Source organism: Micromesistius poutassou, assembly GCF_964030765.1.
Source record: "Micromesistius poutassou genome assembly, contig: SCAFFOLD_6184, whole genome shotgun sequence".
NCBI lineage: Eukaryota > Metazoa > Chordata > Actinopteri > Gadiformes > Gadidae > Micromesistius > Micromesistius poutassou.
In genome coordinates, this window is record NW_028180204.1 from 1 (window position 1) to 11061 (window position 11061).

Genomic DNA, 11061 nt, shown 5'->3' on the forward strand with positions numbered 1-11061 from the left:
ATCGCAGCGCTGACACGCCGAGACACGCCTCCGCACAATGCGACAGCGTCCCTGGGGGGGGGTCAGTGTGGCGCCTGGGGGCGGGAGGCCGGGGTTGTGGTGCCAATGCTCTGCCTGTGGTGTTTACTCACATTGTCGGGTTATCGAGTGCACATTACCAATGTGCACAATGTGCACCAATTACAACAACACACACACCGCTCACTCGGTGCCACCGCAACCGTAAATGCAACGTTTGCATTTACATTTAGACCACTCATATCGTGTATGGACATTTCATTTAAGACTTTTTAATTTCTAATGCAGGGTTTTACTTTTATTACCATCCGGCTGCTGCACCAAATGTAATGAAAATAATAAAGTACATCTCCTCTGTGCCAGGAATCGAGGAGCAGGCTCTGCCTTCCCAGCATGCACCACAGGGTGTACACCCTCCCCATCTCGACCCACACCAACATGCAGTCGTTTACAAAATGGCGGCCTGGTGGTTGTGGTGGCGTGTGGACGTCTTACCAGATCATCCCCTCAAACAGGTTGTGGATGATGAGGTGGGACTGGGTCACCACGATCAGGAGGGTCACGTGGGTCCAGCCGAACTGGAGGGGGGGGGGCGGGGGGGGGGGGGGGGGGGGAAGAGGAGAAACACACAACAGCGTTTGATTCATGTGTGAAACGCACACGAAAAGGACATTTTCAAACCATGATGGGGGGGGACCGTCGAGGGACTCGCTGGAGCAGGATGTGGGTCATGTGGTGTCCCTGCGCTCCCGTCTTCAGTAAGAGGGGGATGTGGTTTCTTCGAGGATGCAACACAAGGGTGCATCGCTGACGGAAGAGGAGTGCTCAGCATCGACCACGGCTCAGGGCGCCCGCTGCTGCGCTGGCGCGACGAGCTGCAAGCTCACCACAGAGCTACGAGCTACCCCGCAGAATTGACAAACGCGGCAATTACTGTAATTATTAGTTCAACGCAGCTGCTCTGCTCCACCACAAAACGCCTTCTCCGGAGCCTCGCGTCACATGTCAGTGTTCACCTCCTTCTCCGGAGACTCGCGTCACATGTTAGTCTTCCTCGCGATAACCTTCTGCGGAGCTCCACGTCACATGTTAGTGTTCCTCTAGATAACATCTGGCGCTTCACGTCACATGTGAGTGTCCCTCCAGATGATACCTTCTCTGGAGCTCCGTGTCACATGTGAGTGTTCCTGCGCTCCTCACGTGGAGCCGTGTCCCTCTAGGCGGCTTCACGTCCCATGTTCGTGTCGCGGGGGCTATTTGTGACACAAGGGAGTCTGTCGATGGACTAAATTCACTTTGGTACATTTAGCGGTTAAGGGTTATTTGTGGCGTTGGGTCAGCAGGCGACGGAAACATCTGGAAGGAACGTCTCCGTCTGCCGTAGCCCGTGGGCGGCGAGCGCAGGGCCCCCGGGGGGGGGGGGGGTGGACCCGCTGAGGGTGGAGGAGGGGGTGGGGGTGGGCGGGTGGAGGCCAGGGAGCTGCTCACCATGTAGAACTGCAGGCGGTAGTGTTTCTTCACCAGGCTGAGGACGAACATGCAGAACCCTGCAGGAGGAGAGAGGAGCAGCGGTCAGTCAGAGGAGGAGGAACTGACTCCTGGAGGAGGAGAGAGGAGCAGCGGTCAGTCAGAGGAGGAGGAACAGACTCCTGGAGGAGGAGAGAGGAGCAGCGGTCAGTCAGAGGAGGAGGAACTGACTCCTGCAGGAGGAGAGAGGAGCTCTACGTGCGTGGAGGTCAACGTTGAGGTCGGAGGAGGAACAGACTCCTCTTGTTCTGCGTGAGGGATCATTCACTTAGGGAGGTGGGCCAGCTATGGCAAAACTAAAATTAGACTGCCCTATATAAAAGGAGAAAAGAGAGAGAAAATTATATTTTGAGTCCTAATTAAATCTGGAACTGAGGCACATACTGTATCTTAAGGAAAAATGAATGGAAAAAAGCTTCTCTTCTGTTAATCAAATGACAGATCGAATTGGAAAGTGCTGATGTTGCTGTTTTGGGTCATCTAGGTCATCTCCATTAGTTAATTAATCCCCACTATTTGGTTTGTTGGTCGTACATCTAGACAGCGGGGATGCTAAATGATCTTCCATACGGTTAATAGTCTATAATGTTTGTAATGTGTGTCTTTAACATGGACAGTGTATTAATCAACAATGTCCTCTGTGTCTTTAACAGCCGGTGACTCTATGTGGAATAAAACTCACAGAGCTCAGCCCGCCCCTGACAGGCACTTCCTTCCTCCCTCCTTCCTGTTTGTGTGCTCTCTGCACGCGTCACTAGCGACAGACACACACCAGAGCAGGAAGCCAGACTCTACAGCGTCTTCACGGCCCACGGTGCACTAGACGTGGGGAGCAGTCTGCCACTCGCCTCGTAAACTAAAACTGAACCAGACTCACGCTGACACCACAACCTAACTGCTGATTCAAAGCAGGGGGACCTCCAGTGAATTCAAATACACTTCCTTAAGGCCCGGAAGGGGAAGGGGGGGGGGGGGGGCATCATGCTCTAGGAGCCCACAGGAAGTGGTGGTGGACCTGGAGGATGGAGCCAAGGAGTTCCAGACAGGGGGTTGAACCAAGACCACTAGGTCACTGGTTCCCAGCCTGTGACCGTTCAATTGTCATCAAGACCTTTCGTGGATCATCTCATACGGAGGAAGTTTGGATAAATACGCATGCAGTGGCGGAGTTAAGAGTGCCAGCGACCCTTTATACACAAGTATGACTGGGAGAGGCCAGGGCCAGTGGGAACACTGGAAATATAAAGCCAGCAACACTTCTGGGAGTCACAACAAAACGGAAAACATATGACGGAATGCACAAAAGAGCAACACTATTTGGGAAATATTAACAAGCCATAATTATATATTAACTGAAAAATATTTATAATAAATCGATTTTTTTCTAATTTGTCAATTTCAAGAATAAAATCCCAGGTCCTGCCTGCAGTACCCTGGTGTACCACCAGGGGGCGAGACCTGCGCTAGTCCCCGCGGCGGCGGCGGCGGCGGCGGCGGCGGTGGCGGTGTGTACCTGTGAGGTAGAGCGCGAAGGAGATGAAGCGATGGTATTTGCTGAGGATGCGCAGCGGCTCCTCCCTCTGGACCAGGCTGAAGAAGTAGTCCGTGACCGTCTCCCCGTAGAAGAAGTAGTTGACGCACAGCAGGAAGTACCTGGGGGAGGGAGTGGAGGAGGTACACAAAGCAACCGACTTATCGCCAGGAGCTCAGCGGGTGCACTGAGCGTCCATTGTGCTCAGAGGGAAACTGAGGTCGTAAAGACGCAGGGAAGAAAGAGGCGGGAAAAGAGGCCATTTTGAGGCGGCTAACCCATGAAAAATGTATATAATGCAACAATATTGGCGATAAAAACAGAAATACAGTTTATTATTTGTTACTAACTTTGTACTAACAGTTCTTCGTTTTTTTTTCCCCACAGTTGGAGCACAATGAATGCCAGTAGAAACTAGAAACTACAAGTGTGTCGGACTCTGCTGCTAAGGACCGAGCTAAACACTTTCTATTCTATTTGGGTTTTTGGGGATTTCAAAATGGGCTTAATAATCTAGATCTACAACAGACAGATCAACATATGGCTCTAGACAAACCTCGGGGACGTCTGGAAAATAAATAAAAACAATAAGAAACAAAGATTAAGTTAGAAGAAGTTATTTTATCTCAGCAGTAGTGTGTGTGTTTGTTTTTTTCTATTAAAAGGGAACAGAATTCAGACATCACTGATCAGCAGCTCCACAGGAATGAGTTGGGAATGTTTGATGTGCGTGTGCTTGTTTGTGCGTGCGCGTGCTTGTTTGTGCGTGTGCATGCATGTGCGTGTGTGTGTGTGTTTCCTGCGTGCGTGTGTGTGAGTGTGCTTGATGCATGTGTGTGAGTGCTTTTGATTGCGTGTGAGTGAGTGAGTTTGATGCGTGTGTATGAGTATGATGCGTGTGTTGAGTGAGTGAGTGAGTGAGTTTGATGCGTGTGTTGAGTGAGTGAGTGAGTGAGTGAGTGAGTCCTCACCAGCTGAGGCTCCTGAACCAGGGCAGGTGGTAGGAGTGGTACACGCTGTAGCCGATGTGGATGATCTCCTGGAAGCATTTGATCTGAACACAGAGGACCTGTGGGGAGAGGCACACACACACAACCTTACACACACTCCCTTATATACACACAGGCACTGTGTGTGTGTGTGTGTGTGTGTGTGTGTACACTCACGATCATCATGAGCACGATGGGGCCCATGTAGATGATGAAGAAGAAGAAGGAGATCATGGCCATGGTGAGGATCCCTCGCACCCACCAGTTCTTCCATCTGCACGCACGCACGCACGCACGCACGCACACGCACACACACACACACACACACACACACACACACACACACAAGATCAGATTGTGGCTTTAAAGAAATACATCTTGTTTTGATTTGATCATCCTGACCATAACAAGTCACACCCAGTATTTTGGAGACTGGAGAATTTTGGAGAATTTGAGAGTCTGGAGATTTAGTCACACTTAGTTTGAAGCAAATAACTTGTATTGCGTGAGGACAGGATTGGGTTGTAGGGATCAAGGGTGAGGGACAGGGTCTACGAAGGGGTTAGGGTCTGGGTAGGGGTTAGGGTTAGGGTCTGGGTAGGGGTTAGGGTTAGGGTCTGGGTAGGGGTTAGGGTCTGTATAGGGGTTAGGGTCTGGGTAGGGGTTAGGGTCTGGATAGGGGTTAGGGTTAGGGTCTGGGTAGGGGTTAGGGTCTGGGTAGGGGTTAGGGTTAGGGTCTGGGTAGGGGTTAGGGTTAGGGTCTGGGTAGGGGTTAGGGTCTGTATAGGGGTTAGGGTCTGGGTAGGGGTTAGGGTCTGGGTAGGGGTTAGGGTCTGGGTAGGGGTTAGGGTTAGGGTCTGGGTAGGGGTTAGGGTTAGGGTCTGGGTAGGGGTTAGGGTTAGGGTCTGGGTCTTTATAGTCAGGGTTAGGGTTAGGGTTAGGTACCCTAACCCTAGGGTTCTGGAGGGGAGGGGGTCTACTCAGCCCAGCCCACCTTGAGGAGAGCCCCGACAGGGCCTTGTTCAGGACCTCTGGGGTGTCATCCGACGTCACCGGCACCTCGGGGGGCCCAGAGTCCACCTTGGAGTCGCTGTCGGACGCGCCGTCCTTCAGCTCGCTCTCGGAAACCTGGACAGACGAACAGACAGACAGACAAACACACATCACATGGCTGGTTTGCTTACATCCTCCACCTCGCTGACCCTCAACAAAATAAAAGCGTGACCGTGGACTTGATGGCAACAGACAAGTGCGACAACACGGCCCGAGCCAACAGAGACTCAACCCTAACCCTAGGTCACTCCAGTGTTTAACGTGTGCAATAAGAGGGCCTCCCATTCTGCCAGAGTTCTTCCTTTTAAGGAGCCGAGTGCCAAAGTTGTGTTTCTTGTTCGGAAAGAGTGACGCCAGCCCCCGACTCGCTAGTTGAAGCAGAAAGTGCAGCTCAGGAACGCTGTTGGTTCGGATTCTATTTTACGGTCTCCAACCACACTGACAACGGCAGAGTTGTATCGATGGCAAGCATGGCTAATAGACTGTCTGTGCGTCTTCATGGTTTCCAGGAAGCTCACGGTGCAGTTTGGTTCAGTTAACAGTGACAGGACATACGTCTGTACTCGTCTCTGGAACCGAGACGACTGAATTTTCCCACCAGCCCGCTACTGGGCGAGGAATAAACTGGTAGAGCAACATGAACTCACAGCTAGTCTGCAGATGCTCTTCCTATAGCGTTTGTACCAAAGCTCCTGCGCGCGCGCGCACACGCACACACGCACACACACACACACACACACACACACACACACACACACACACACACACACACACACACACACACACACACACACACACAGGATTTCCTGAAGAGTCTGTAGTGTTTGCATCAAATCCTCCTGCTACAATCATCCAGCATTCTGCTGCACTTTAATCAGTGTGCGATGTTCGGCGTGTGCGAGGTTCGGCGTGTGCGAGGTTTGGCGTGTGTGAGGTTTGGCGTGTGCGAGGTTTGGCGTGTGCGAGGTTTGGCGTGTGCGAGGTTTGGCGTGTGCGAGGTTTGGCGTGTGCGTGTGCCAGAGCGTGGCCTGGCGCGGGCGTGTGCGTCCACTCCATCTGTTCTGCGGCCTCGTCACGTCTGACGGGCTCTCCATGGCAACATGTAAACGGCGTGGGCGAAAAGGATTACAGACGGAGGAACCCTGGATTCTCTCTCTCTCTCTCTCTCTCCCTCTCTCATTAACCGGATGCACTCCTGAACACACACACACACACACACACACACACACACACACACACACACACACACACACAGTGTGTGGCTGCTCATCCAGGCAGTTTGAAGGACAGCTAGCTTCTCGTCTCATGGTCTCCTGCTCCTCCTTCTCCTCCTCCTCCTGCCTTCCCTACCCCTCACTCTGCTGAGCTGTCGGTCGGTTAGAGGAGGGAGGAGGGGGAGGGGGGGGGAAGAAGGAGAGAGAGAGAGAGCACTAAATGTTCTCCAGCAGAACTGGTACATACCGATATTCCCTACTGAATCTTGGAGGTCACGATGTTTTGATCACCCATCCTCCTGGAACATGTACAGCGCCAAAAGAAGGTCTCCGTGTTTCCTCAAACACAAATAGAAACTCTTATTCCACACAGCTGCAACCATTTGTTTCCATGGAGACACCCCCCCCCCCCCCCCCTCCCATCACTCAGGATGCTCCTTTGGTTAAAAATAGGCCTTCGCCTCATGCAAACAAAACCACTGTGCCATACGCACAAAACACACACACACACACACACACACACACACACACACACACACACACACACACACACACACACACACACACACACACACACACACACACACACACACACACACACACACACACACGGCCCCCCCTTCCTGCTCCACCTGCCAGTGTCCCAAGGTGACTCCTTGGCAGATCTGAAGTGAATGCCTAAGTCACAAAGTAATGAAAGATTGAGATGAATAAACGTACAGTATTTAATAACTCTCTAGGTGATTAAACCCGTCCTATGCATTTTCCCACCCATTGAAAAGGGGCGTGGCGGTACATGTTTACATGTTTAGTTCTATCAAAGATTCCTGATTGGTGTCCCAGTGAAGCGGGTTCCTGATCAAAGGGTCAGATAGAAGAGGCTAACTGGATGATCATTACATTTACATTTTACATTTAGGGCATTTAGCAGAGACGCTTTACCCAAATAGACTTACAATAAGTACATCTGTCAGGAAAGAGATGAAAGAGATGAAAGAGAAACAACAATATATCACTGTCGGTACAGTATGGATGTTTGTTATGTGGTAGTACTATATTGTACTGGCTTTTGTGTTGGCTTTGTGTGTTTGCACTAATATGTTGTTTTTGCCTTGCTCCTGCATTCAATCACTTCAATCAACTCCTGGAGGTGGAGCATTGTGGCTACGAGGTGCTGACTGGCTCTCCCTGATTGTTGCCGCCGCCCCCACTCATATAAAGCCCAGTGGAAGATGGCGGCTCTCTCTCTCTCTCTCTCCTATTGAGCACAGATGCTGGCACACCTGTACCTTTGGTTACTCTTTGTTAAACATTGTTAATCATTGCTAAATGCTGTTGAATACTGTCAACACATGGAACCAAGTGCCAAGCACTTACAATCACTAGGTTAACCCATTCCCTGTATACAACAAAGATAGCTAGGATAAGATGCTACACAATGCTAAGTACTATCTTTACATGCCAGGACGTACAACATACAATAAGTGCGTAAGAGTGTGGTTGGGGTTAAGGGGGGGAGGCTTTGCAGAGTCCAGGTGAACTCTGAGCTCTGATCATACCGTATGTGAGCCAGTCCAGCCCTGGTCCCTAGCCCCCCCCCGAGAGAGGGACTGTATGGGGTCCAATCCCGCCCAGGGGTCCCGGGACATGGCCAAAACCAGAAGCTACCAGGTGACTAGGCCGGGAGAGGGAGACGAGTCAGACCCACTACAGCCTGTCTACAGAACACACACCTTGATCTCTTGACAGGAAGAGATGGACGACAGTGAAGAGCGAGAAGGTCAGGACAAGGACCAACAGGAGAACAACAACTAGAGAATAGAAATGTCTCTGGCTTCCTCTCTCCATGCTAAACCCATGTGATTGGTGGGTAATCACATTACATCCATAACCATATGACGTCTTTCCAACCAGGACAGGATGTCAGGACCCCACCGCAGGGATACTCCAGTGCACTGGTTCCCGACCCTTGACTTTGGGTGTGCCCTGTAAAGCCCTCAAGGCCTTTCGCAGACCCCCTCACCCGTACCGGGTAAAGGGTACCATGCCGTGTCTGAGCAGAGTGCCAGCGCCCTGCTCCCTCCAGGAAGGTCAGTGGGAACCAGTGGAGAGGATCTGGAGAGGATCAGGTCAGCAACATCACAGTGGAATACATGTGATGGAACGCACAAAGAGACACTATCTTATTAATACAAGCCATGAGGCTGTATTTACTCAACAATATGTCTTTTTTACATTTAGGGCAGACGATTTATCCAAAGCGACTTAGGTTACAACCGTTCACACACACATTCACACACCGACGGCGCTGTCAACCACGCAAGGCGACAGCCAGCTGGTCGGGAGCAGTCAGGGTGAGGCGTCTTGGCTCAGGGACACCTCCACACACTAGGAGTGGCCGGGGATCAAACTAACAACCTTCCGGTTACAAGTCAACCAGCTCTACCTCCTGAACAAAGCCGACCTGTATTATATATTTATATATTTTCAATCATCTACATAATTTATCATCTGCAGTAGCCACAGGTTGAAAAACACAGTTCTTTATTGATGACAGCAGCCATACTTGGAATACACGATCAATATGGTGATCAATATTACTTCTGGGAATGTTCTCTCAGGTGACTAAAATGCATGAGAACACTAGCATCGATCCATGACACCACGGAACCGGTTAATTAGATCAAAACCTTTTGGCATTCCTTTAGCAAAGGTTAACCATTTATCAGAGATTTCAACAAGGTATGAGGAACTTAGAACATAAAACATGTCTAGGTAGGTTTTGGGCCCGTCTGTCCCTGGAAACATTGGTAGTGTGCAAGCTACAATATTATCATAAGCCATGGAGGTGAACTGGATCAAACCGGACCTCTGTGGTGGCCGTACGCAAATGAATGCTGCTGGACAGTTATTGAGATGGCCGCATAAACATGTACCTCTTCATAGCATAGAGGCACTCTGTTGAATATTATTAAATACAAACGTCAATATTTAAATATACACTTTCTCCACTGGCGCCGTTTCATGGACATAGACTGAATCATTGATTTGATTAATATTGCATTAGGAAGTAGAAAGCCCCACATTGTCACATGATGAAGCTCTTTGTTAATGGGTTTGGAGCAATTAAGTGGATATACCGACAGAGTATAGAGAATATTTATATAGAAATATAGAGCTAGACTTTTTAAGACACTCTTTGTTTCTTAAGTTCTGGGAACTCAAATAAGTGTTACATAAGATTTGCAAAGTCGCCAGTTTTACATGAATCCATTCATTCATCACGTAAAGATAAAGATATTTTTTGAATTTCTGAACGATTTTCTGGTCAAAATCAGCAAGGGTTGAGGGGGTAGAAACAGCCATTTGCTGCTTGTGTCAAAGCCCTGAAAAGGGAGGATTTGATAACAGAAAAACTGAGTTTCCTTGGGTCATGTACTATTACTGGATCATTAAAATAATCATACAAATAAATACATATCCAAGAAAAGGTCTAGGATTGTTTACCACTTTCTCACTCTCTGCACTGCACTGCACGGAAAACCCCTGCATTGCCCACAGCAAAACATCAACACATTCAACTAGAAAACGTCTCAACAGCCTTCACCGGCTCCCCTCTCTGAGCTCTGGCTATTCTCTGGGTCACAATGTACACAATCATATTGAAAAAACCTTCAAAGACTGCTTTTAGTATATGTCCATGGAACCCAACCCCACACTCACAACAAGCAGTGGACTGCCTTTTAAAACTTGACCGCAGCCCATTTACGCTCCCGAGCTGCAGCTTGGGTACCGCTGGCCTTACTGGTCCACCAATCCGCCGCGTCCAGCCGCCACTGGTCCCAGTATCAAGCGAGAACATCACATCAACACCAGCCTTTTATTACCGCTAGTAATCACAGCTAATGGGTTTCTGTGGGTTGTTTTTCAGCGCTTGTGTCAGACTAGCAGTGGCTCCAGGGGGGTAGCGGCTAAAGCTAACGCTGCTAAAGCGTTCCCACACCAGAACGCGGGTCTACCTTGTCCTCTGACGGCGGGTCGGCGTCGGTCGCTCCGCGGTGCCGTAGTTCCGTCATGGTGTCGTCTGCTGCTGACCCGAACCCAACACGTTTTAATCCGCGATGCTGTGGATAAACAACCCGTTTGTTATTGTCGTGTTCCACGGATGAACCAGCGCAGCGGTCTTCAGCGAGCAGCTCCCTACGGTCCCTGGCCCCGCCTCCTGGGTGGGCTGGGTCTACTGTCCCTGGCCCCGCCTCCTGGAAGGGTCTACTGTCCCTGGCCCCGCCTCCTGGAAGGGTCTACTGTCCCTGGCTCCGCCTCCTGGAAGGGTCTACTGTCCCTGGCTCCACCTCCTAGGGGGTCTCTACTGTCCCTGGCTCCGCCTCCTGGGTGGGCTGGGTCTACTGTCCCTAGCCACGCCTCCTGGGTGGTCTTTACTGTCTCTGGCCCCGCCTCCTGGGTGGTCTTTACTGTCTCTGGCCCCGCCTCCTGGGTGGTCTTTACTGTCTCTGGCTCCGCCTCCTGGGTGGTCTTTACTGTCCTAGGATGTGCATGTGAATTGTTCTCCCTACAGACGAGTGTTAATAACACAATAAGAGGCCTGCTGATGATACATGATTATTATTATAATAATAATAACCTACTAATGATACATGGTTATTATCAATACCTACTAATGTAGGTATTATTACGATTAGTACGATTATTACTATAATTAGCCTACCTT

The 11061-nt window shown here is 50.2% G+C and overlaps 1 protein-coding gene across 1 annotated transcript; it reads right to left on the reverse strand.

The window, feature by feature from the left end:
* Positions 1-238: 238 nt before the first annotated feature.
* On the reverse strand, positions 239-10527 carry LOC311371029 (phosphatidate cytidylyltransferase 2-like). The gene is made up of 7 exons (XM_084489271.1): positions 10352-10527; positions 5060-5193; positions 4243-4339; positions 4048-4145; positions 3059-3198; positions 1507-1565; positions 239-596 (listed from the first exon to the last, which is right to left on the reverse strand). The coding sequence occupies exons 1-7, from the start codon at positions 10406-10408 to the stop codon at positions 510-512; spliced, it is 672 nt and encodes a 223-aa protein (XP_084345397.1). The 5' UTR covers positions 10409-10527; the 3' UTR covers positions 239-509.
* Positions 10528-11061: the final 534 nt, after the last annotated feature.

Coding starts and splice junctions, on each gene's coding strand:
- LOC311371029 (XM_084489271.1), bottom strand. CDS start 10,408: ATGACGGAACTACGGCACCGCGGAGCGACCGACGCCGACCCGCCGTCA. Junction 5,194..10,351: donor ACCCGCCGTCAGAGGACAAG/GTAGACCCGCGT, acceptor TCGTCTGTCCAG/GTTTCCGAGAGCGAGCTGAA. Junction 4,146..4,242: donor CCATCGTGCTCATGATGATC/GTGAGTGTACAC, acceptor CTCTCCCCACAG/GTCCTCTGTGTTCAGATCAA.